Raw genomic sequence first — 27,954 nt, forward strand, 5'->3', positions numbered from 1 at the left:
GCTGAAAGTAGGGAAATGGATGGCCTGAGAGGGTGAGGGTGGTTTTTTGAACTTCTGAATGCAAATACGTATGTACCAAAAGGCTCAATGTGCTCATTCAGAGCAAGCTGTCACTTGCAGCATCAAGCACTGCAAATTGAGGGCTTGGCCCCAGTCTGATGATCTGTTAACTCGACACACTTGTAATCTAGCAAGAGAATGACTCCATGAATCTTATTAGCAGAAGTGTTTGTTTATTGCTCAACTGGCCATAAAGACCCCGAGTTTCTGTCTGCCTTTGCAGCCTGCACTCCCTCTAGGCTGGGGTAAATAACTGAACAAAGCTGGGGGCTGTAGGTAATGTGGCCTGAGAATGGCATTGGTAGTGTGGGTTCCCAAGAGCTACAGCAAATCATAAGTGAAGTGAAAGCAGTGCTCTTTTACCTTGTTGTGCTAGCATCACTCTGGAGACATCCTTGGTTCACACAGGTCATTGCCAAGATGCTTCACCAGTTCCTATTAGCATGGTTGGCTGATAGATGAGGAGCAACATCTTCCAGCACAGGAGAGTGAAACAGTGCTAAACTAGAGACATTTTTGTATTTTTTTTTGCACAGGTTGAACATCATAAAGGTTCAAAAGTTGGTTAGAAGTGGTATCCAGTTTGGTTATCATTTCAGCCTTATCAAATAGGTTGTCTGCATTTGCTTGTTATTGTTGATCTCAAGTCTGAAAGGACTTAAAGTAACCTGCACTTGATCTGCCAGGAGTTTTTTCACTGAGGAGTAAGGAAAGTGAGCAGTGCTTTTTGCTTGGCATCTGTATCTGTGAGTCTGTGCTACATTTATATAAAATGGGTGGACTAAAAAGTAAGCTCAGGCAGGATTTGGCCCTTGAATGCCAGTAATATAATTCAGTTACATAGGATAAGCATTCTTTGCCTCATGGGGACATAGAATAATTCTTGCTTTCTATCCCACTCTTTCTCTCCTAGAATAAGGAAGGATATGGATACTAAAGCATGCAAGTTACTAGTGCATGAGCAGAAAGAAAGGGATGGAGGTGTGTATGTGAAAGTGATATTCTAACTTAATGCAAAATAATCTTAATTGCCTGATTTAGTGGAATAAAAAGAAAGTGATGGAAAAGGAGCTAAGTAATTTTCCTGTAGTCTGCGGGAGGGAAATTCAATGCATCTGGAAGGCAGAAGTGCAGAGAAAAAGTATTTGTAATTGAACTGGCACATGGCAGAAGAAGTGTTATGGCAAATTTGCATCAAAGTAAGGGTGGTGTCAAACTGGGATCAACTTCAGTAATCAGAGGTGCCAAATGGATGCCTTTAAGTTTAAAGTTTAGAACTGTTGTGACTACTATAGTTTTTCTGGGTTGATTTTTCAGATCATCCTAGCAGGCAGTATGTAAGATAAAAAAATTTAAGGCAGAAAAAGAGAGACTCTGTGCTGCAGGGATTTAGAGTGGCAAGTTCAGGGAATGTTGATGAAATGGAGAAATACTTGTGACACAGTCCAGTGAAAGACACTTTTAGGTTTCCCAGTGCTCCAAAGCTGGGTGGTGATTTGCATAAATGGATTTACACCTTAACAAAATAGGATTACTTTGGCTAAACATACCTGTTAATTTTGAGGAAAAAAAGAGGGCCTTCCAAAAGAACCAATTAGCCAAGCTTAAGAATACTTCATGCTTGGTTATGTTATTCAAGAGTGAGACCAAAAGCCTAGGAAATTAAGGTAATTTAGAAAAAAAGGGTCAAAGGGATCTTGGTGCTGGATGCTGGAGATGATGCTGCATCCTCTAGAAGTATGTTACGTTACAAAGGAAGTTTGTGCTACTGTCCTTATTTTAACAGTTAGGAAGTGCTCACACTGATCCTCCACGTGCCCCTCCCTCCATCTGTCTTTGCCTTACGTTCTCAGTCTGCTTGGCTTGGCAAGGTCACCCAGAGGTACGATATTTAAGAGACTTCAGTATTCCCCTTTCCCTTCCCGTCAGCTGAGTGATCCTTTCCCACACCTTCCCCCAGTAACGTAGCCTTGTTGCCCACAGCACTTGGAAGGTTTATTTCTATTTTGCCTTGTCAATTGAACTGAACTCCCAACTGCACCGTGCATAACTTCTATGCCACGTGCACTCCATACTTGCTCAGAATTCTCCTTCCTTGGCAAAGAAAGCAACTAGGTAGCGTTCATTTATCCAAGTAAGGACTTTGGGAGGAGTGTAATTGATTTGCACTTATCACTGGAGAACCGTGAGGTGGCAATGGTGGAAATGTAGGTGTGAACAGCTAAAAAACTTGGTTTTTTTTTTTCCATAGCCTCCAAATGAACAAAGAATTCCTTGTGGGAAAGAGGTGTGCATGGAAAGTGATGCAAGATGAAAGAAGAGGGCAGCAAACAGGCTGGTGACCTAAGGCTTGGGTTTATTAGTTGCCCTGAGAATTGCTTGGTAGAAGACTCTCTTTGCCACATCATTAGTGTATCACAAGAATCACAATCTGAAAAAGCAGATGAAAAGAGAAGGGAATTAGCTAAAATGGAGTCAGTAGTACTTTTTCAGCATCCTTTGCAGACACTGGAGCTAACTATTTATTTTATTGTAGCAGAGCACTAGAAGATGCTGTTTGAGTTTTCTGCTGATCAGACAGATGGCCTTACCTGTTCCTGGGAGCACTTGGGTGCACAGGGAATATCCAGGCCCACCTGGTCAAGTCTGCTGGCAGCAGGAAGAGGTTGGCTGTCTGCATTCCATCTGCCTCAGTCTGGCTTTCACTGAGGCACTGCCTGCTCAGTGTCCTCACCCCACCATCACGTCATCATCCTTGCATTTTCCTTTTAGATCTCTGGAACTTCATGTCAGTTTTCCTTAGTGCTGTGTAGGATCTAGCACTGGATTGAGGAGGCAAGCCAGGTTGTGTTACTTGCACTGAGACAGTGAACTGCCTAATTCTAGCTGAAGTTAATCAGTTTAGCAGTTGTGTTTGCTGGCCAAAAAGCAAACTGGCTGAAGCCCATCCAGACAAGATTCAGGCCTGTAGTACAGTCATGGAAGCGATCTCAACTTGTTCTCCCTGTGCTCTTGTCACAGCAGGACAGGCTTTGTTCCTTGAATTGCCCAAGAGTTTCAGTGGCTGTGATATGTACTCCCAAGGGGCTTCTGTGGCCATCTGCTTCTGGGGAACTGGGTCTCAGCACGTTAATCCATCCCTTTGTAACCTCTGAATTTGGTCTTTGTTGTCTTGTGTTCTGTGCAGGGAACATCTAGAGGAGAGAAAGGAAAGCATAAACTTGTGGCTCCTTAGTACACCTTTTCTTTGGATTTGTTTGTTTGTTTGAATGAGTCTTTCTTCTTTTCTAGATTTCTTCCCACTATGTTTGGAAACCAAATTCAGGCTATTGACTGGGGTTTACAAAACTGCAGATAGTTTGGGGCATGAGTTTCTGAGAAGGCACTTTTTACCTCAAACATTGAGGCTCCAGCTATAATCAGCTGAGTGCCTTGAATGCTTTCTAGATCTAAAACCTCAGTGATAACTTTCCAGTGAGGGCCCCCACAGTTGGAAGCTGCCTTCTCCAATGGCCCCAGCAAGCCTGGATCACTCGATGCTGACAAAATGTCAGTAGTGCTGTTCCCTCTTGTGTCTCCCAGGCCATAGTTGGGTGACCACAAAGATGGTAACTTTAACTCTTACATAGAAGCAGAGTACATGTGTGTGTGTGTGTATGTGTGAAGGGTTTTAATTACTTAGTAGAAATCTGCTCTGAAGTGTGTTGGGAAGAGGATGCATTTTGTCCTGCTAAAAATAAATACATATGAAATTTGTATACTAGATTTCTCTGAGGGGAACTGGCTAAAATTCCTGTATTAAATTTGAGTGCAAAAAGATAAATAGAATTTGATTAAAAACCTCACAGCTGTGAATGTATCACTGCCTTTAATGATTTTGATACATTCATGGAGCTTTTTTTTTCCAGATGCTTTAAATCTTAACATGGGTGATTAAGGCCACTAGTGAATTCCATAAACAACACAGCACTTTCTTAAAGGATCTAATTTGAGAGGGTAGGAACTAAATAGCTGCTTTAACCTCTTGTCCTTGAAGAGCTGATGGTGAAACCATTTCCTCACTGCCTCTCTAATATTGTAAAATATTACATCAAATGCTCTTTCAAGATGTCAAAATTTCTTTGTGTATGTGTACATAAGTGCATAAACGTACACATACCTCTACAGCTCTGCAGACCTGCATATTTATGTATTTTCAGAGAACTCTTTATATGATTAGTTTGGGCTATGGAATCAGATGGCTGAGTCATCAGACTATGCTATATATTCCCTTGCACAGCTCTCAAAAGCCAGGAGTCTTCTTTGGTGTGTTAAATAACATTTTGGAAATAAGATGCTTCACAAATGTTCATGGTATTTCAGAGCATGGGGCACTGCTGGCGATGGCCAGCCCATGAGCCAGTCTCTTATGTCAGAAAGCACAGCTCAGAAAAAGACTGATGGTGAATTTTGGTTTATCTTTTGTGCAGATGTGCATTTTTCTTAATATTTTACCAAATAACCTATATTTATATGAATAAAACTTATCCCAGCAAGGATGACTGTGGGTGAAAGTAAAGTTTCAAGACCTAGTTTATAAAGGTAGAGTGGACATGGATTTTCTAAGTTTGTAGAGTTGAGTGGAGCTGGGAAGATGTTGTGTGTAGACACTGTTATTCTGATGGAGAACACATGGGCTGAGCAACACCAGAAGATAGAACTAAACTGGAAGCAGGACAAAAGCAAAACCAGGAGTCAGGAAAGACCAGTCCCTCCTAGAGACAGGAGAGAATCACAGAAGTCTCAAACATGCATGCAGGGCTATATGCAATCATGCATTATTAGGCACCATTGCAAAAGTAACATGCTAGAGGAACTGGTACCAGAAGTGCAATAAAATAGGTATTAACATGATGAAATACATATTGGAATGACTACTAAGTGGGATAAGCGTGACTCTCAACCAAAACAAATCTGGCAGGCTGTAACTCTGGCTTACAGAGAAGCCCCATTGCATGTTAGGCCAGTGCAGATGTTGGAGAGCCTCCATGATATGACTTACTGCACAAAACAGCCCTTCTCTAGGTTGAGACTACACTTGAAAGGCAAAATCAGCACTTTTTTACTTCCCTTTCAAGAGGAGGGCAGACAGGGAGCTACCACAGCCTCCCAGGGAAGGACAAAATGCTGGACTTCAAGCCACAGAGATCTTCAGTCCGGAGGTGAAGTACATTGCATGCACATACACAGTGACAGTCTTTTCTGGGGCAGTCTGTTACAGAAAGAAGGGAGATGAAACATTTCTGTAACTCATTCCCATTCTGACACATTGGGAGAACACCACAGAAAGAGTGAGGCAGACCCCAAAGGAGAAGCCCTGGGCCCAGTTCCACACTGCCTTATATTATCTTCAGTTTTACCAAAGATATTAGAATTGTACAGGGCATAACAGAGACAGTAACTTAGGACTTAAGACACTGCAATTCTGGGAGTGCAGTGCAACTCCAGAGCTAAGACCTCTTAGTTCTAACTCTTAATTGCAGCAGTAAGGCTTCCAAAAGTTTCTAGCATAGTGGCCAGAGTGATTCAGAGGACACAGAGCCCTCAATATATCTCCACCAAACAAGATCTCTTTGAGAATGCAAGTCCAAGGCACCTATGGTCATGATTTGTAGTAGCTGTTTATGAGTTTGGCCATAATGCTATTGTAACTACTGCTATTAATCATATTACTATCATATTCCTGCAAAGCATCAGGGAAGATTTTCCAGACAGATTAATCACTAATGAATTTGTAATCTGGCTTTGATCACTCATTCCTTTTGAATGCTGGTAGGTGGAGTTTACATGCCAAGATTTTCTGAATAATGAAGATGCTGCCTCTAAGGATCCTTTGGAATTAATGTTTTCAAATTTGGATCTAATATGTAAGCTGGGCTCCCAGAGTTGTTTTTCTCCTGATTTAACAGAGAGAAGAAGGGACTTAGGCAGACTGTACAGATATGTAGTCCTCCACTTGCTTCTACTGAAATAAGCAACATTCTCTCTGCTTCTGAAAAAAGTTGGGACAGTTGAAGTACTTGTAAAATGGGTCACACTTGAATTTCTAAGGGATGTTTTACTCTGCAATAGCACTGGCTTTAGCCTTGTCTCTGTCTTATAGGCATGAGCCTACATGGGACATGTTGACCTTCCATAAAGTTGTCACTTTCTAATAACATTAAAAGTAAATTTATATGGGGACCTAGCTGTCCTGATACCTATGGGAGAATTACACATTGCAGAAGCCTGAAACAATATGCAGTCTGCAATGTTTCTCTGGTGGAAACAGGCCAAAGTCTTTCACTGGTCAAATGGCAACTACCATCACAGATTACTGTAATTCTTTCCTTCAGGTCTCTTGATTGCTCAGGGGTTTAAGCCCTAATCTAATGCATGTTGCAGTCAACAGGGAAGTTTCCCTCTGTGTGATCAGAATAATGGAGTGAAGAATGTAATACATGTTTGATTCTATAGAGATAAACCTGACCTGAATCCAATGAGATTGAGAGTAGCTAATGCAAGACTTGCCTTTAGAACAGGAATGATGCAGTCTTCTTCACCACCTCAAGAAACAATGCCATTGAGTGCAGGTGAGAAATTATATAGCATTTGGGAGACAGGTAAAAACAGTCTCGTAAGTGGACATGAATGATTGACATGGATGTCCTAACAACACAGCTTAGAAGTAGGAGGAACTTTTAACTGTTGTCACTGCTCTTCCCAAATAATCTGCACTGTTCCTGCTAATTGGCATAAATCTTGCTCATAATACCCATAGCAGAGATTTGCACCGAATCCATTGCTAATCCTATAAACTGGTGAGTTTGATAAAGTAGGTGGCTCTGGGCATTGCTAATTTTATTTTCATGCTTTCACTTGCTATCATTCATTAACCCCCAAACAAGCCAGTTTGTGTGCACAAACAAGGGAGAAACAGTCATCTTATTAGTGCCTGTAACTGTGAGTGGGAGATGACAGCAGCATGAATACATACCCAGTTGTCTTTCCTTCTGTGTTGGTATGAGGCTAAAAGAATGAGTAGGTTCTCATCAGCACACGCAAAATTAAATCTAGTACAAGGAGATTCTATATTGAATGGCATTATTTTTCATGTGGCTTACTACTACTATACCCCAGACACTACATTATGTAATATTACTGCTCTTTGTAGCTTGTTGTCTTATTCATTTAAAATTACATATTTCATATTGTTAGAGTTCTGGACCACATGCAGTTATCAGAGCAGCTACTGAGCACTCGTCTAGGGCTCCAGCCTGCCCATGTGTCTCACTGGTATATTGATAACCAGGGTGAATTCACAGACCAAATTCTGGTCTTACAATGGATCAGACGTCCTTTATCAGTGTTAGAGGAAATGCCAAGGACTGAGCAAACACTTCTAGGGTCTCTTTAGATGTGTATGTTTAAGGTAGAATTGGAGTGTACCCCTAGAGCACAGTGCAAAGATGCTTTAAGTCATTATAGGTGAGTTGGGCATCTTAAAGAGGATGACAAAAACAAAGACTCAAGCTGTAAGATAAGACTTCCCAGATTTCCATTTATATCCTGTAGAGAAGAAAAATCTGTTCAGGAAGACTGGAAACTATCTGACAAGCAGTGGCCTAAATTTTACATTTAGTAGCCAGAATAGCAATAAAATCTTCTCCTTAAAAGTTAATGTCTTATTGTGATGCAGTGCTTGATTAGATGGTAACCTGGTAGTCCTTAAGTAATTATATAGTGAAACAGTTTGGGTTTGCTTCCAGTGAAGCAAGTTTGAATGCAAAGGAGAATCTCACTAAACTACTAGTAACCAGAAGCTCTCCTCTGACTCATGGGAGGCATGGTCCTGTGCTCAGCAAGAGCCCCATATGAAACACATGTGTGTACCAAAGCAGGTCAGAACTCAACCAAATGAAAACTGTGACTTAATGCAACTCACTAGGGGGAGAGTGGCTGGATATGTAGAACCAGGTCAGTTACTAGGAAAATGGACAGTGTACTTCTCAGTGAAACTTCTAGCATATGAGTCAGCTTGGATAAAAGAGTTTAATACTTGCCTAGGTATTACCAAGAAGTGAAAAGCAGTTGCAGACAAATATATATAATTTGTTAGCTAAGGTTAATTTTATTCTTCTAGGCAGCCAGAGCTAGATTTTTATCCAAGAAAACATGGGCAAAATGGCTTGGAACAAACCCTGTACAATGGCGTAGATCAGGTATTCGCTGGAGGAAAGAAACAAAGTATTTAGCCCGGGAAAGAAACAAAATACTTGGCCTGGTCTGCAAAGGAAAAACAGTGTCCATTTTTTAAAATTACTTCAGTATGTTGGAGTTCAAGACAGCACAGCAAAAGCAAAATGCTTGTTAAGAGGGTCTAATGTGCCTGTAGCATGGTAGATTTGACATTCCAAAAACTGACTGCAGCAGCAGGCCAATTGCTAGGATATGATTTTTAATTTTATTTGTAAAGGTGTTCATGTGTTGTCTTTTTTGGACACAGATTTTTCTTGGTACAAAGAAAAACAACGGTAGGAGCAACACTCTTTGTAGTACAGCGCTATTTTAGTGAATTCTAGCACCATGCTCCCTGGGGAAAGAGATATTCTGGATTGAAAAGTATTTCTTCAGAGACATCAATGAAAATATGACACTGGTTTTGTTACAATTACCCCTCTCTACTTCCTCCTACTACTCCATGCTTGAGAGGAGCTGTGTCTCTCAAGTTGTTACTGAGCCCACTCTGTCTGCACTAGTTTATGAGTGCTGGAGCAAACTGGGAGCACATTGCTGTGGGTCTAGAGAGGATCTCCACAGGAGAGGCTGATAGTGCTGGATTAGCTGTCAAAAATGATTGGAGATGAAAGGGAAAGGGAGCAACAGAAAGCTAGAAAATATCTGAGGGGAAAAAATAAAAATATAAAGTTGAGGAGTGCTGTCAGTATAATCAGGGAGCAAAGTTGGATTGATGCTTTATCTAATTCTTGTGACTTCAGTAGGTGTGTACTGGGGGCTTGTATGCCAGGGCAGATGTGGCCCATAGGTTTACACTGCTTTTCATAAATATGTTCAATCTTTATACAGTGTCTACATATGAATTTAAGTGCAAGCAGTATTTCCATCCTGAGTAGACAGCAAGCATTGCTCTTTCTTGGCACCCACAACAATATTAAAAAAATCACAAGCACAACAACAAACCAGCCAACCAAAAACACCTGCATCTTTTAACTGATAGTCATGTATCATCTTTGCTGAACCCAACCAAGGATTCTTTGACATTTATGTTTTAACTGTAGTTGCAAAGTTACTGAACTCCTCAGTGGTCTTTTTGACCCAGGGCTGTTGACTGCATAAATGGGATCAGAAGCTGACTCAAAAATTGCAAGAAACACTTCCTTTTCTGATGTGAGGATCAGTAGAAAGGGTTAATGGAGGAAAGAATCTACAATATCTACCCCTGGAAAGGTGGAGACTATTGTAATGTGCTGTCTGTGCTCATTATTTTCTCACACCAGCATATCACTGCAGATGAACAGCCTGGTCCAGTTCCTGTTAGTGTCAACAGCAGCAGAGAGAAGCCTTGTGTGGGCAGGTGCCAGGCTCGTGTTCTTCACACCAGAAGAAGTATTCATTTATCATGGCAATGACATAATCTAGAGAGGTGACACATAAGGAAGAAATGGAGAGTGAAGGGCAGGTGAAGAGCTGATGAATTCATGCAGCTTTGGAGAAAGGGGGAGAAAATCCAGGTTGTGTTATTTCTGTGGTACAAATATCCCAGAGACAGTGAATAAAGGGAATGGTGTAAATGTGTCAGCCACTGCAGCTGGCTGACTGGTGAGCTCATTTAGGCAGCTCTACACCTGTAGAAGTGGAATTTGCTGTTTCTTAGAAACTGGGAAAGAAACAGACGCAGTTCTTGTAAGTCTCTGGTTGTGTCATGTTTCACTTATCCTATACCTCTTGGGGGAATCTTGTAGCAATTAACTTCTAATTACTTCAGTAATCTACTCATTTTATAAGAAAAGCCATCCAAATATAATGCTTCGTACATGTTTCACAGAGGCAAAAATTAATTGCATCGTAATTTTAAAACCTCTTCTTTCTCTACCCTCCTCTTCCATCACAGAATACTTTATATTTCAAAATAGATAAAATATTAAATAGGAATGTTTCCTTTTTTCTATCAAGTTCTCTCCTGCCACTACTCAGCAGCAAAGATCTACCTTGACAGATTTATTATAATGATATAATTTAAATGATACTCCCAAAATTAGTGTGGGCCCTTTAATACCTCTCCCAGGTGCTATTTAGCTGAGGCAAGGAGGCTTTAACCTTCTGCCTTTTGGAATCTCCCTAGTAAATCAACTGCACCTCGGGATCATCTCCAAATGAAATTTGCTTGCTACGCAGCATCGAGGAGACGTGATAGGACTGTAAAACAGCACTATTTTTCACTGCAGAAATGCTTGAACTCACTCCAGACAATTATGCAGCCTGCCATTTTACACATCATCTATTTCAGTATTCCTGCATCAATTATTCCATTAACATTACTGCATACTAAGCTAGAACCTGCCATTGGTCCTGTGGACATGGAAGGGATGGGATAGATTTTAAACTAAATGAAATAAAGGTGGGGAGAAAAGGACATTTGGTACATTCATTTCTGCAGCCTCGCTGCATTTTCTGTGCAAAGTATTTTTATCTCCCAGGGCTTACCATTGTTAATTCCTACCCTAATATGGTTTAGCTCAGGACATAATGCTGCATTTTCCATTGCTTTGTTAGCTGTCAGCTGAATTGAAAGGACCTGTTAATTACAAAAAATTAATAGCTTTATTCAAAGATTAACAGAAATTAGGGTGAAAACAAAATTGTTCTGATAGGGAGGGGATATGCATTTGCTGTAAATTCAAGAAATCTCCCAAAGCACAAAGAACGTGTTCAGAATTATAATTAAGGAAGAAATTTTCACTCCCTGGAAGAACAGCTTGATGGCAATTGTTACATTCCTTTAGGTTTAATGTAGCATCTGTTACAATTTAATTTTTAAATGACACCATTTTTAATTCCCATTAATCTCCAGAATTAACAGTGTAATAAAGATCCTTGCAAACAGTGGAAGTGAACTAGCCAAAATGCCTCCAGGAGCCTTTACAGCTTTGATGCCATGAGTAGGGTGAAATGCAAAGACAGTGCTAATTAGATACAGAAATGGTTGCATCTTCTTCAAGAATGAGGCTGCCTAGGACCTATGGACTGAAAATGGAGGTGCACTGTTCAGAGACAGAATGGCTTGTTTATTATCAGGTTGGATGGTGTGTGTTAGGAAGGATGACTTGAAGGTTTAGCACTTCATACTTGTGTCTTTTTTCCACTGAAGCTGATGGCACAAAGTAGAAATGTGTTTCACCATCCCATTTGATGAGAAAGTGGCTTGGATTTTGCAGATATTGAATGAAACAAAGGAGAACCTGTACAAAACATGAGCACAGTGACACAGAATCCCAGCATAGTGGGGGTTAGCAGGGATTTCTGGAGATCACTTAGGCCAATATCCTGGCTAAAGCAGGACCACCCATAGCAGCTTGCCCAGGGTCAAAATGTCCAGGTAACTTTGCAGTCTCCCTGGAAAAGGGGACTACATGGCCTCTCTGGGCAGCCAGCTCCAGGGCTTCAGGACCCTCACAGTGAAATTCTTCCTCATGTTCAGAAGGAACCTTCTGTGTTCCAGTTTGCACCCATGCTCCTTGTCTTGTTACTATGCACTATTTAAAAGAGTCTGGCTTCATCATCTTGCCCCCCACCCTTTAGTTCTTGCTAAGCATTAAGAATATCCCCTTTCAGGCTGCTCTTCTCCAGGCTAAACAGCCCCAGGTTTCTCAGTCTTTCCTCCTTAGAGACATGCTTCAGTCCCCTCAGCATCTTTCAAGCCTCTGTTTACTCTCTCCAGTAGTTCCCTGAATCACATCCAAAAATTAATTAATAGAAGAAGCATTTGTAGATATTGTAAAACTGGCAGAGACATTTGAAAGTCTAGGTAGGTAGAAACCTAGAGAACAAAACCAGGATGAGATACAAATATGTAAGCTGAATTGACAGACCAGCCTTTTCTGGTCAGAAAAGGTTTTTAATTACAACTGATTTAGAGTGCATCTTTCTTAGGAAAAAATGTGATAATACATTGCAATGATCCTAATTACCATATGCTGCCTACCACGAATACCAGGGAAGACAAGGTTATCCATACTGACATGTGTTAGTGTGCTGCTATGCTAGGGAAGACATAGCTACTTCAACCATGCTGCCTTCAAAGCCAGCACCCATGCCTGACTTAACCTGAAGTGTCCTCAAGCTCTCCTGATGCACTAATAATAACAACAAACCTGACACTGATTTTTCCCTAGCACTTCATTTGGAAGGAAGCCACTGATGTCAGCAGGACTCATGACAATGTCAAATAATTGCAATTCTTAGAGAGGCTGCCTCAGTGAGTAAAACATATCCACTTGCTCCATGGAAACCAGATCTGTTCCTATTTAATGTAATGTTGTTTCTCACTCTGGCTGATTATCGAAGACAGAATTTCCTCTCTTAGATCTATTCACAACACATTACAAATAAGTTGTAGGAACAAATCCTGTACAATTGGCAATCATCTGCAATTGGCCAGAACTTTACTGTGCCCAAAAGCATTGCACAGAAATTCTGCCCTCTACTTCATGGCTCCATACTGGGCAGTAGTTAGGCAGAAAGGGTAGATTGTAAGGTAGTGGACTCATCCCTGGGAAATGGAAATACATTAATAAATTGGGTTTGTCCTCTCGTGAGGGCTCATCTATAGCCACCACTGTGGTAGGTCAAAGTCCGTGACTGTGTCATAGAGTGGTTTAGCTTGGAAGTGACCTCAAATATCATCCAGTTCCAAAACCCTGCCATAGGAAGGGACACCTCCTACTAGAACAGGTCGCTCAAGGCCTCATCCAACCTGGTCTTGAACACCTCCAGGGAAGGAGCATCCACAACCTCCCTGGGCAACCCATTTCAGTGTCTCACCACCCTCACTGTAAAGAACTTCTTCCTAATATCTAGTCTAAATCTCCCCTGTTCCAGTTTAAACCCATTACTCCTCATCCTGTCATTACAAGACCTCCTAAATAGTCTCTCCCCAGCCTTCCTGTAGCCCCCTTCAGATACTGGAACACCACTATAAAGTCTCCTCAAAGCTTTTCTTCTCCAAGCTGAAGAGCCCAAACTTTCATAGCCTGTCCTCATAGCAGAGGTGCTCCAGCCCTCTGATCATCTTTGTAGCCCTTTTCTGGACTTGCTCCAACAGTTTGATGTCCTTCTTGTGTTGGGAGCTCCAGAACTGTACACAGTACTCCAGGTGGAGTCTGACAAGAGCAGAGTTAAGGGTGAGAATCCCCTCCCTTGCCCTGCTGGCCACACTGCTCTTGCTGCAGCCCAGCACACAGTTGCTGTCTGGGCTGCACACACACTGCCAGCTCATGTTGAGCTTTTCATCAACTCAGAACCCCAGGTCCTTTTCCTCAGGGCTGCTTTCCAGCCATTTGCCACCCAGCCATCTAGGATTTCTGGGCTTATGCTTTTCTGACTAGAGAAAGGCTAATCTTTTCTACATTGGTTTTGATGGCTGTGGTCCTTATGCCCCCCAAACTGTAGACCACATTTATCTTCAGCCTGATACCCTCATGAATGCAATAACAAGGCTTTCTTCTAGGTAAAAGGAATCAACAGCCTGAATATCTGTCTCATAGTCCCCTCCATATGTATAGAGAATGGGGATAACAAACTAACCTTTATTCCAGAGGCTAATTGGATTTCACAGAGTTTGGAAGCACCACTGATTCATCAGATATATTAAATTCAGCATTAACATTCCTGCTGGGTAGCTTAGCTATTGACCTTCCTCCTCCATGCTTACTATTCTATTTCAAACTTAAGCCATTTCAGATACTTAAATAAACAGGCACCTTGTGCTGCAGCCCTTGTGAGAGTAGCATTTCTTCATGCATGAAGTCTTACAAGCTGCTGTGCACATACATGAATGAATATTTCTTATTCCACTTAAATAAGCACCACAAATGCTTATTACAGAAAAAAACAATTATTGGTCAGAAGCTGGTGCCACTACTCTGGTTTAGTCAAATAACAAAATAATCCAAGTGCACATAAAGCACTCATAATCAACCTATTTTCATCAATAAAAAAATGTAAAATGTCCTTCTTGCATCACAGAAAACTCTTAAACATGCTGACTTGCTTGGATTTTTCTCCTCTGAAGGTGAGAAATCAAACTATCTGGGCTTAAAAGTAAGCCATGGCTCTCCAGGAATACAAGAAAAAGTTGACATCTCTGAATAACATTTTAAAGAATGGAAATCTTACTCCATATTTCTGCTGAGAGGTCAGGTTATGAACTCTGAAGCCTACATGGTAAAGATGTTTTTTCCTACCCTTCATGATGGCTCACTACAAACATAGTAGCTAGGTCCTGGTCTTGCCAGGTTTCCACATGGATATTTGGTGGCACAGGGGAGCAGAGATGGAAGACCAAATGGTAGAGTCCCCTTCCCTTACTACTGAGTAGCTCAGAGACTGGCTCCCCAATGTGCAACTGCACATACCACCATGGCATGGGGCAGGGGGGGCATGCAAGAGTGCTCCTGAGCCAGCCTTGAGTGTCAACGTCCATGCTTTTTCTGCCCATCTTTCTATTGCTTATTAATTTTAAGCAGTATTTTTCCATAAAGGCAGATAAGTAATTCACTTTCTGTGATGCAAATGTGGAATCTATTGAGTGGGTGTGTGCATGCTTTAAAGAAATAACTGAATCCACACATCTCTTCTTTTTAAATGCAGGAAACCAGAATCTAATAAAATGTAAATCAATTCAGTGTCCACTTTGGGCTTAAAAAATAATGCATTAAATGCTGTGCATTCCAATATCAACATCTTTATTTTCCATCCTCCTGATGTCTTCTGAAATCTTGTTCTTTCTGGGCATGTGGTGAAGAGCTTGTCAGAGAAGAAAAGGCTTAAAGTCTACTCCACATGTTTACTCATTCTTGATACTCACTCTGGCACATGGACCTTAAGGAGTCTTTGTGTGGGGTTGGTTTCTGTTCCATGCTTTACTGATTGCAAACACCCAGCTGATGAATTGTAATGCACCACTGCCTTTGCAATTTAGGCCTTTTGCTTCTCAGACCTGAAATAAACATAGCCCTGCCAGTTTGAGTTGAGCTACAGGTGTTGGAGTATAAATGAGCCCATCAGATTTCTGGTTTGAGTTAAAACAGGGTTTAAACAGACTTTCGTTACATTGTTGGCTCAGTTAACTCTCAGTGCTTGCCTAGCTGCTAGTCTGACTTCCTCAGCTCTATCTAGCATCTAGTGCTGGAAGAGAAAGAGCATGAGGAGGCATCTGAAATACATTGTCTTTAGCTAACAGATAGCCAGACTTGTTCTTCATAGCATTTATCAATGCAACTTAGAAAATAAGGGTACATTCTTAATTCAGTTCTGCTCTTTTTAGGCTTTATGTGTGTATGGAATGCAAATTGTCTTCTGCGATATTTTTGGCCTTAAAGGAAGCTATTTCTGAAGAAAAAAAATTCCCCTATTCTGCACTCTGGAAGCCAACAAGCTAAAGAAGTATGATGATCTGAGACATTGCGGGAGCATAACAATTAGATTTGCAGAAACATAGGGAACAGTTTGAAGCTACCTGTGCAGTGGTATTTTAGACTGGGTTGAGAGGGACTTATAAAGGTTGTCAAGCTCAATCATGCTGAAGTAGGGACATCTACAATTAGAGCATGTTGCTCAGAGCCCAAGACAATCTGAGCTTGGATGTTTCCAAGTATGGTGGCTTCTACTATCTGTTCTGCTGCCTAAATTCTTAAGGAGAAGAGCTATTACAAAGAGAAAGGTTAACAAAGTCATATGACCAAGGGAGATACAAGCAGAGGATGAAGCCTCACACTGTGCTCACTTATCCCAAGATTTGTGCAGAGTCAAGTCATTGGTTAAAGATGACAGCCTCCAATATGGAAGACATTAGGTCCCCAGGTCGAACCTGTGGTGGTGTTATTCCATATCTCCTTTGCCAGAACTCTGCTGGTCATTTAGGCAGAGGTCTTTCCTCATTCCATGACATAAGGAAGAGACAAAATGCCTGGAAGTAGGACTGTGTGCATAAATCACTGTTCTGAAAAATCACTAGCTACAGTCTGATCATTTATCATTCGGCCTCACTAAAAATAGGAACCTCTGATAAAGACATTTCTCAGAAAGGTGAGAAAGACAGTTCCATTAACCCTCCTGGTGATGTGTTCATCTTCACAGACGTGTTCTCTCATCTTCTTGGCAAACAGTGATGGCCAAGCCAGAGACTTCCTGCCAAAGGAGCTGCAGAGCTTGATCCAGCAGTAAAAGCAACCCAAATGTTTGGAGCCTGCTGTGTTCCTGCTGTGACAACATTCATATTGTAGTTGCAGAGAGTGACAGTGAGGGCAAGCCATGAGCCACGCAGACACAGCAAACTGTCATTCTGCAGGTTATGAAAGGGAGCAAAAGGAGCTGGTTAATCATACCAGCCTTTTTAAAGCACAGGAGGTTCTGCACTGGTAGGTGATTCAGACTAAGGCTTAAGTCTTTAGGAGTTTGATTTTAATTGTTTAAAATTATTGTATTTATTCATGAACTATAGTTTCTAAATGCTGCTGCTGCCTCCTGGAGGTTGGGAGGCATAGCCAGTTATTGAGAGCTGAGAGGTACATCCTGTGTATTTACTGCTCCTTCCCCAGGAGATCTCAGAAAATCCACAGCACCACAGATATTTCCGAGTTCACAGCGAGGTGCTTGAGACAAGCTTCATTTTGTCAAAAGTCCTGAAAAATGCTTAGTTCTACAATTACCATATTAAAACATCTCTCAGAAGGCTCTATCTTTCCTTTCTGCAACTAAAATTGCTGCAACAGGCACTAATGGACTGTCACTGCAGAAATCCCCTCTTGGAAATCCATGCTGTATTGTCCTCTGAGGGGGAGTTTTTCCTATAAGTAGAGAAGGATCTCATTTAACCAGAAAAGAAACTAGCATTAATGAAAACCTAAGAAAATACACAGTTTTGTATTCCCTAAAATCTCTGCTAGTCTCTACCAACTTCTGTTTCTTCCATAATATGTATGAGAAAGTTTTTAAACATCAAACCTTAGGACAAAGAAAATGGATACTATCAAATCTATTAGAAATAATTACTTTATAAAAAGTAACTTGTGCCTCATAGAATCAGCAAATCCTTTAGGCTGGAAAAGACCTTTAAGTTCATTGCATCCAACCATTAACTCAACACTACGAAGTCTGGTGCTAAACCATGTCCCTCGGCACCATATCTACATGGCTTTGAAATGTCTTCAGGAATGATGATTCAACCACTGCCCAGGGCTTGGCAGCCTTTTCAGTGAAGAACTTTTTCCAAATGTCCAAACTAAACCTCTCCTGGCATAAGTTGAGGCTATTTCCTCTCATCCTGAAACTTGCTGCCTGGGGGAAAGGACCAACCCCCACCTTGCTCAAACCTCCTTTCAGATAGGTGTAGAGGGCCAGCAGGTGTCCCATCAGCCTCCTCTTCCCAGGCTGAGCAACCCCAGCTCCTTCAGCCACTCTTCACAGGACTTTTTCTCTAGATGCTTCACCAATTTTGCTGCCCTTCTCTGAACCTGCTCCAGCACCTCAGTGTCTTTCTAGTCATTAGGAGCCCAAAACTTAAGCCAGTGTTCAAAGTGTGGTCTTCTCTGTACCAAGTGCAGGGGAACAATCACATTAGACCCATTGACTAGGATGTAAAGACTGAACATGCTTCACTGGAATTGCTTAAGCTACAGGAACTATAGAGAAAACATTTTGTGCAGTATAATCCTTTTTAAGTCAATATTGTTTTTTCAATTGCAAATTTCAAATTAAATATTATCCTCCTTTAAACAAAGGCACACACATGTATCTTGGAAATCAAGTCTGTTTATCCTTTCTACTGCCATTATATAAACAAGTTTAGTTTTTATTAGAAATTAAAAAGCTCATAGACTTAGAAGTGGAAAAAAGACAGAGTCTTACTGATTTGATGGTTTCCAGTGTCATTGCTAAGGGTGCATGATAAGGGACACCATCAAACCCCCTCATTTTCAGGCAGCAGCACAGGTCCTTGCACCAGCACAGGTCCTTGTACCAGCAGGCTGCTATTGGGCTTTGTCTTGTGCTTTAATACATTTCTAAACTAAGATCACAATGCAGCATTTAAAACCAAATCCATTGATTTTCAGGTTATCATCTGGGGTAAAGTTTTGTTGATGTGAACTTTCTTTCAGGCTTTTCATGGTGTTCCAGACTAATTATTGAATGTAATTAGATCAGTAGATTAGAGTAAGCTGAAGCAGTATATATCCTTCCAAAACAATCCAAACTGCTTTGGGGGAGACTTGTACTATTTTCTTTTTACTGATAAAACAAGGGAATAAACATTTTTGAAGAATAGAGATAAGAATACTTGGAATGTTATTCAGGAGTCTCTAAAAACCCCTAAGCCAGTTAATGCAGAGTAGAGATTTGGCCTTGCTTGTCAAGATCAACTTTGAAGTGTTCCATACTGGCTACTAAAGTCTCAAACCAGCTTCCCCAGCAGAGCAACTCATGGTCCCACTTCCCAGCTTGCTTCCTCCTGAGCTTCATGTTCTTCAGGGTATGAGCACATCTAGGGCTTTTTCCTGGTGTTTTTGTGTGCACCACTTAGGCAAGCTGGGTCTTTGTGCTGGCAGATCCAGCTCTTAAATCTTGTGTTTGCCCAAAGAAAGTTTATTCCAGTGACTTTCTGTCGACAGCAGTACATATGGAACATGTTTCAGGGACATGCAGTCATGACCAAGGATTTAAGTTTACTAAACAATAGGTAAATAAAAAAATACCACACAGGTGGTGAACATAAGCAACAAAGCTAGCAGTGCATACTAGGTGCCACTTGCTGTTTCTTGAACTTTGCAGTGTTGGGCTATTTAATGCTAGTGGGGTTGGGTTTTGGTGCTCCTCTCTACTGTGTTGTGGTGAGTTCTTAATGCTAGAAGTTACAGCAGGAAACAAAACAGGAACAAATTCAATACAGAAGTTATTGTTTCCTGAATATTAGAAGATTGAGAAACAGATTATCTCATTTCTTTACCAGCTTCTAGTATTCATCCAGCCAGTTGTCTGTAACTATAAAATACACATAATAACCTTTATCTGAAAGGACAAGAATGCAGTAAAGTCAATTGCAAGTATCTCTGCTTGGCATGTAATCAGGCACCCTAGTGAGACCACATCTGGAGTATTTGCTCCAGTTCTGGGTTACCTAATTCAAGGGAGACAGAGAACTACTGGAGACAGTAAACAGAGGCTAGAAATGCTGAGGGTACTGAAACATCTCTCTGAGAAGGAAAGGCTGAAAGACCTGGGGTTGTTTAACCTAGAGAAGGGCAGACTGAGAGGGGATCTTATGAATACTGATCAGTGTCTAAAAGGTGGGATCAGGAGGATGGGGCCAGATGCTTCTCAGTGGTGCCCAGTGACAGGACAAAGAACAACGGGCGCAAACTGCAATACAGGAGGTTCCATCTGAATGTGAGGAAAAACTTTGCTGTGAGGGTGCTGGAGCCCTGGAGCAAGCTGCTCAGAGAGGCTCTTGAGTCTTCTTTGAAGAGATTCCAGACTCACCTGGACATTGTGATCCTGGGAAATCTGCTCTGGGTGAGCCTGGTTTAGCAAGGAGTCCCTTCCAAGCCCCACCATGCTGATATTCTGTGATTCTGTGAATCAGTGCTACTGCCCTCAGGGGAAGGATTGTATTACCAAGTGCTGGTTTGAAATGTCACGTCTTCCATCATAAAATTCTCTGCAGATAACAGCTATTTTTAGCCTAATTTTAGGCAAAGAGAAATTGGAATTCATTGACGTTTGCAAAGGAAATTCTACCTTTGTTGAAAGCCACAGCAGATTTCAGCTTGCTCCATTTTGAAAGCCATGCCAATGTGAAAAGCAAGCTTTTTGTACTGTTTGGCACCATAAATAGAGCTGGCACTCTTAGGGAGTGCTTTAATTATACATTATATTAACCAGTGTGAAATGCTGAGTCTTATTAAGATAGCCAAAAGCCTTCTTTATAGTTGATTTATTAGAGCTTGAAATTAACTTGTCACAGTCCAGCTCAAAGAGATCAGCAGATATGAAAATTCAGCTGCCTATAGTATATTTCCACATGGATACTGCCAGCACTTTCTGGTTCCTTGCATTGCATCTTCCTGCTGTAAAGACCCTAGTGCCTAGATGTGACAATCAGCTGGGCATCAGCTGTCAGCCTCATTCCTCCATTATAAGTGGTAGTTCCAATTTTGAGGTTGCTTGGGATGGTGTCCTGAAGAAACAGAACTTTAAATAAACCGTGTTTATTCTGAGCTTACCCAGGTGCCCACATGTATGCCTGATGGGCTGCACCAGGCTGGCTGATAGTGGAGATGTTCCACATTGGTGTGTTTGCAGATGAGCATTTTTTCATCCTTCTGATGCAGTATATGGATGTCAGGAGCTCAGACTGTCCATAAATTCAGTACTAGCCAAAGTCAGTTGGAGAGAGGTACTTTGGTGACCCGCTGGGCCTTGAGGGCAGGTGCAGTGCTGCACACCTGCCTCTTGAATAGCTTTAAAGTTGGGCTTTCTAGCATTTTTCCTGTAGTTTTTTTTCCTCCTCTTCAAAATAACAGTGTTACTCTCTACTTTATATGAGTTTTCAAAACGTTTTCTGAGGACAGAAGAGCATCATCTTCCTTTAGACTGTTGGTATTAAGTTACTCATCAGCATGGGCAGTGCTGTCCCAGCTTTGCCTCCAATGTGGCACGGAGGGCTACATGGTTTCTTGCTTTAGTAGCTCAAGAACACATGTGCCGTTCCTTAGGATGACTGATGCATTCTGTCAACTCCTGAATGGACCAGAAATGCCAGACCTCAGAGAATTTGCAAGGTAGTTGGGATTTTGATTTTTCTCTTCTTTTAATTACACTTTTACACTTGATTTGCCCCCAGAAGTTGTGAATTATGCACCAGGCTTATGGAAAGCAGGACTGAATTAGCATGGGACAGGGGAAGAGCAGATAGTCAGCTCCCTCCTGTTTAAATTAAAACTAAGCCGCATCAGAGTGTTGCCAATTAAAAATAAACTGAATGACTTTGCTCTCTCTGTAGGTGACCTGTCTCCACGATTTCTTTGGGGATGATGATGTGTTTATCGCCTGTGGTCCAGAAAAATTCCGCTATGCGCAGGATGACTTTTCCCTGGATGAAAGCGGTAAGGGAAACACACTGCTCTCCAGTCTGTGGTTTTGTTTGATTTCCTTCCACTTGCTTGTATCAGATAACAATGCTGCATGCTTTTCTTCTCTTTTTAAAGACCCAGTACATGGAATTTAACATCCTTTTGTGATAGTTGTACAGTCAGCAAATATTATAGTGGGGCAAACACTGACTGAGATAGCCCAAGTTAGAATTGACTCCTACACCATTTGACATTTCCTGCACAATCTGGGAGTGTATCCTTATAGTTTTATCCAGTTGTAGTCAGATTGATACATTTTTCTTAAGAACTACACAGCAGAAGGACTCTTGTCTGTATGTAAACAAGTGAATATTAAAAATGAGAACAAGCACAGTTAAAAGAATGTACATTTGAATTAGAAGAATCATAGAATCAACCAGATCAGAAGAGCAAATGGGGTCTCCTAATATTCAGGCTCATTTCCCAAAGCGCTAGGTATCCTATATAAGGAACAGGAGCCCTGTGCTGTCTCATATGCCACAAAATGGCTCAGCACCAAAGACCATAGAAAACTTTGGCTGTACATGAGGAAGTCAAGCAGCCTCTAATCTTCTAGCACTGTATTTTTATAACTCCTTTGCAAGCCTGATTTTATTTGATGCTGGTACTTCTGACCTGCGTACTCCAGATGAACCCATTTGATGGTCTTGGGTAATTCAAACAAAGTTTCTAAGGCTCAGCTGAAATTTTGCAGGCAGAGAATAAAGCTCGTGTCAGGCTGGGGAAGCAATCTGTAACCTTGGGAGTTGAGTCAGCTCCATGGGGAGTTCTACACTGTAGAACAGTTTGAATGCACTCCTAGAACAACTTGATGGGAAGCTCAGCTCTCTGCCTACACTCCTGGTTACTACTACTTTTCCAACTTGAATTTCTCTAACAAAAATAAGCCCAACCTTCTGTTGGGAAGGCACTGAATAACCACAGCTGTCAGTGGTATCAGAGAAGAGTAGGGATGCCCTGCACCTCTCAAGAAACAGACAAGTTGTGAGCCAACAGTGTTTTCCCTTTATACACCCATCATCCTTCCTTGTTATGAGTCAGATGCTGCAAGGAGAACTCTTAAGTCCTAAGATGTAGCAGATGAATGTCACTTATTTAAATGTCCTCTGTCATGGGATACTTTTTCTTGCCTGTTTGGATGACATGCACTTGGATTGCTGGTTATTATGTTCACTCTGGCAGGACATCAGGAAACAAAATGAGAAATAGTATACGAGAGGGTTACATCATCTTTTTCCTTCTGACTGCCCACCACAGCTTCCTTCCTATAATCCCTACTGTTGAGCACTTTCCAGACGAGATTACTTTATCTCATTCCTACCCACTGGTTTCAGCATCAGTCCAGGTGATATTGTGCCCCCTGTGATGTTCAGAGACCTGTTCACACTACCTTCAGCACTGTCAGAACCTTGTTTTGACATGTGCAAACGCTCAGTGATTGCTTTTAGGACACAGACACTTGCCAAAGGCTGAGCTGGATGAATTGCTGAGAGTCAGCCTTTCTGTGCTCAAAAATGCAAAGCTGAGTTTGTTTTCAAGGAATTACTCCCCTGGGAAGAAAATAAATGTGAAAGCTCTTGAAAACACACAGCATAATGTATTTTCACTTTCACAGTTTATTTTTAGGGTAATCCAGGTGACTAAATACAGATATGTGGCACCTCTTGAGACTCCCTTGGCTTCTGAGATGCCCACGTGATATATGATTGATAGGAGCAGCAAGAGACACTCTGCTCCAAAGAGGTTGTACTCTATTGTATCCCACAGAGCATTTGGTGCCTGTGACCTGTCCCAAGATTGAAATGTTGCACTGTTTTTATTAAACAGCTATATGTAAGAGCCTTGGAAAATGTTACTTCTGCAGTGACTGGAGATGATCTGCCTCCATGTTTTGTCTTGGCTGGTTATCACCAGGAGCAATTTACACACTCTCCCTAGTGGTTATCTCACAGTGTATCATCTCTTTATCAAGGAGGGATATTGAAAAGGATTCTTCATCAAGGTAGACAATTTACTTCCCGCACCTTCCCCCAAAGTCATTACTGCTCTTTGCATACAAAAAAAAAGGGCTATAGTGGTGCTGGAGTCCCACAATTCTTTCCATGGCATCATCTGGGAGAAATCAAATACCTTTGGAAAATAAGCCACATAACTTTTTCTACCCTTGATTTACATTTTCCAAAATTCATTTAGCAGGAGACAGAATAAACTCACTGTAGGTTTAATTATTGCCATGCAGTGTTCCCAGAGCACAAGGCGGCCTCTCTTCATGTTCTCATACTGCAGCAAACTCTCTTGCAATCCATCTGGAAAGAGAAGAGACTGACTATGGACTGTCTGAAAATAAGGGAAGCCTGGGGAAAAAATTAAGGCAATTACATTTTCATAGATGTGCTGATATATAAATAAGTAACACATACATTTAGGTCAGACCATTTGGTTTTGGTTGACCAATTCTTTATCTACTATGTGCTGCCTTCAGTTGATTCCCATTAAGGAATCCAGTCAAGGGAGTCCTCAGTCCAGTCCATGCATGCTGAGCCAAACTGTTCCATAAATGTCTGTATATGGAACATCTAATTCACATCTGGTAAAAGGCCTGGTTGTCAAGTCTTGGTGACAGTCTGTTGTAGGAGATGAGGTGAGACCAGTTAGCATTTGACAAAAAGGAAATCCCCTTTTTATTGCTGCCTTCTTGACTGGTTTAAGTTAATATCTTGAAGGATGGAAAGTGCTTTTTCTCTTGACTCTCAGTGTAAACAAACTCTGAGTTTGAAGATCTGGCATGCCTGAAAACCTGGGACACACAGGTTTGTTAGCATTTCACCTCCCTTCTGCACGACACTGTGGATCATGTTTACACTTTCCACTCTTCCTGGCCTATTTATTTTTCAAGAAAACACAGTTGGGGTTCTCATCTGCTCAAGTCTTTACGTACATAAATCTATCAGAGTTGTTTATGCAAACCTTTTGGAAAGGGGTGAGCAGCCAGGACAGAGGATGTGTTTTGTAAAACCGTTTTGTCGTCTCTGCTTTCTGCATCTGAGAAGTTGCAGCTTGTTGAAACCACAGAAGAGGCTGGTTCAGGCTTGGTGAAAGCCTCCTAGGGCAGATGTCCCATCTGCCAGTTGGAGACCTTTATGTCATGTCACGAGCCGTTTGCTGCCTTTCTGCACCTGCATAAATTGCACTCATAATTCCTGCTGCTAGGTCTTTGCAGGAACATTACAGCAGATGTATTTTAGGTCTGATTCTTCCCTCAGTCACTGTTGGCCATTTTCATTGTGCTCTAGTTAGTGAGAACCAAGGCTCAGGGAAGGACAGAAAGTCTTTGGGAGGACACAAGTACAGAGATGGGCTTCATTAGGGAGCCAGTCTAACCTTGATTTACAACCTCACAGTACGTCCTCTAGAACAGAAAAGCTGTTCCCTTTTTGCCTTCCACCTAAAAAGTCTCCTTTCCACTCTGGAGGAAATGTGGTGATACCAGCTTTATGTTTTCCACAGCTCTTGGGAGAAAGAGCACTAAGTGTCCCATGGGTGTTTGATAGCTGATGTCCATAGGCAGTGGGAGTAAGTAGGGAAATAACCACCATCACTCTCTGTTTCCTTAGAGTGCCGGGTGATGAAGGGGAGCCCTGCGACTGCCACGGGCAGTAAGTCATCTCCCACTCCTCAGAAAAGCTCAGCAAAGAGTCCAGCCCCCATGCGCCGAAGCAAGTCTCCAGCCGATTCAGGTAACCATCAAGATGGTGAGTGATTGTTTTCTGGTGTCTGAACATCTTTTGTGTGTGTGTTTGGATACACTGACCTTGGGGGTTTGCATATGAAACTTCAGTATTTCTTAAAACCAAGAAGCTGGTGCTAGTGTACAGGGACACTTATAAGGCCAGCTTGGATGGGGCCCTGAGGTCTAATGGATCACACTCACAGCCTCCTGCCTTAATAAAACTGTAAAAGAAATTTCCATTTCAGAGGCAGGAAATCCAGGCCTGGATTGCACCTGCATGTTCCCTGTAGATACAGACTGACTTAGAATAACCTCCTGTGCAATGCAGATGTTAATGACTAGACAGGCCAGAAATGTCCTATTCTAATGCTTGTTTAAAGAAGATCAGTGACCTTCCAATTGGAGAAATGGTGATGGGTTTATTGATATGATACTGCAACCTATTCTTCAGAAATAGAAGGAAAATAGGAATCCTAATTCACTGCAGCAGCTTGCACCATTTGAAATGCTTCCCTCCCTCTTCAGTAGTATCTGGGTTGGTCCTGGAGAGCTGCTGCACCTCTAAATTGAAGGCCAGGCTGAATATCATACTTCTGGTAGTTGATAATTTTCAGTAATGATGGAGAAGGCAGATCTCTATGTGTGTCATCTGTCTGCCTGTATCTTTCCAAAAAAGAGACAGACATGGCCTTTCACTAAAATGGCCAAATGACCAAATAAGCACTTCAGGATTCAAGGAGAACTTCATAGCTTAAATTTAAGTGACTCACAGTACTGGTGCAGATGATAGAAAACTGAAATTGCTTTACATCTTCATGGTATTGCAAGTGAACACCACACCCCATCTGCCCAACAGTAGATAATGGATTATTGGATAGAAAATGCTCCTGACAGTATTCAGAATGACTTCCTCTGGGAAGCAGTTTATCTGTTGAGGGTCTCTTGATGTTCTTCAGCCTCTTAAAGAGACAATATGAAATTGGTTGGCACATGATTTACTTCTAAGCTGATTCTGCATTCAGAATTTTCCTTTGGGATTCTAGTTTTGGATGTGGTTAAACTCAGGCTGCTCTAATATAAAAAACTTTTATAATGCCAAATGCATGGTGAAGTTGTGTAGGTACATGAAAGGCATGATGGAAAATAGGTTGTTGATTTTAAAAGCCCAAACAACTCCCATTCAGTGACCTGGGAGTCAGCTCATACATGAGCTATGAAACAGCATTTAAACCTTCTCTGTAAGTATCAGGTGCTAATTGCCACCAGAACTGGACTTCCCTGCATGGCCATATAGTCTGATGTAGAATGGCAACTATTGTGTCCCTGATTTTAAACTGATTGCGTGACTCATAGGAACCAAATGGTGAGTCATCTGATGAAGTTTAATGAACAGTTAGTAGAGACTTTCAGGAAGAGATTTAAATAACCAGAAATGCTGAACAATAGCCAGCTCCTGGAGTTAAGGCCAGTAATGAAGGCCAAATCAGGTTTCTTTAATCCATCTAGACAAGGGTCTCTCATACTTCCCTCTGATTGCAATACAGAAAAAAACTGGCAGCTTAATGAGAACAGAAGAAGACTGAGCCCTTTCAGCACTGGAAAGGTAATCAAAGACCATTGTTTTCTCAGGACAGAGAGAAAAAAAGGAATGCCATCTTAAGTTCTCACCCTTTGAATTTGTGGCAAAGTAAGTGGGTTTACCCATTGCCTAGGATTTGTATTTAGCTGGATTTTGAAGTTATCAGATTAAAAAAGCAAGGGATTTTGAATGAACTCTGGTTAATAAAAGACTATCTGACTCTTATTTTAACTTTCTTCCAGAAATTTCATGTTTGACGTGTGAAATAATTTAAAAGAAGCTTTATTTCAAGTATATTGAATATTGTATTTGACCTCTTACACATTTGTACCTTTCACCATTCCTGTCTTTTACTCTGCTGTGCTTCTTCTATCAGAACTTGGAGTTACCTTGATTCTGCATTGCTACCTTCTATTCTTTTTAGTTCTTTTCCATGTGGGTTTCTGTATCTTTTTTTCAATCCTCCCAGTCTCTAAGGCCATTGTGACATATCTGGCCCTTATGTAAATGCAGATTCTGAAGTAAATCTCCATGTTGCTTGTGTGAAAGAACCCTCTGAACCCTTCTCATTACAAGCACACCACAGTTACAGAAGAGGACGTTGCCTTTATCCATTTCTCATCCTAATTATTCCATTTCCCCGTTAAATAATGTACCATTTCCCCATATGCTTTATCAGGGTTGACATGTGGACAGTGGTCTGCATGTGTTGCCCACAGAGGCAGCTAAGGCTCAAAGCAGATTATGTGTGCACAACTGAGCCTTACTCCTTGGCAAAAGCTTCAATGCTGCCAGCAGATCATGGCCAAAAGTAATGTCACTGTTACAGCACAGAAGGAGCACAAAAAACCTGCTTCACAGAGCTTGCTAGTGCTAGTTCTGAGGATGTAACACTGAAAACATGCAAGCACTGAATCCACTTTCACTCACTGGGAGTAGGCCTCTGCTTTTTATGTGTGAACACAAATAAAACACCTCTTATTCAAAACTGTGGAACTAATGTGTGCCCCAGCAGCAGCTATCCACACAGACCAGGGTGTCTGGGGACTTCTGGTTTCCTCCAGTCTCTTCCACTGACTCACTCTGTGGCTCTGAGTACATTAAGTAAGCTGTTCATGCCTTCTTTCCCAATGTATCAT

At 41.5% G+C, this 27,954-nt stretch overlaps 1 protein-coding gene across 4 annotated transcripts in view; it reads left to right on the plus strand.

Moving 5' to 3' along the window:
• DCX (doublecortin) overlaps positions 1-27,954 on the plus strand; it is a 92,638-nt gene that overhangs the window by 44,570 nt on the left and 20,114 nt on the right. For 2 of the 4 annotated variants that reach the window (XM_064159404.1, XM_064159405.1), the window contains exons 5-6: positions 21,377-21,479; positions 25,121-25,258. In XM_064159404.1, the coding sequence (XP_064015474.1) occupies positions 21,377-21,479; positions 25,121-25,258 (241 nt within the window). Of the gene's footprint in view, positions 1-21,376; positions 21,480-25,120; positions 25,259-26,780; positions 26,912-27,954 lie in introns of those variants that run through there. The other 2 variants (XM_064159407.1, XM_064159406.1) reach the window with 2 other exon arrangements.

The sequence above is a fragment of the Pogoniulus pusillus genome, chromosome 19, assembly GCF_015220805.1.
Source record: "Pogoniulus pusillus isolate bPogPus1 chromosome 19, bPogPus1.pri, whole genome shotgun sequence".
Lineage (NCBI taxonomy): Eukaryota > Metazoa > Chordata > Aves > Piciformes > Lybiidae > Pogoniulus > Pogoniulus pusillus.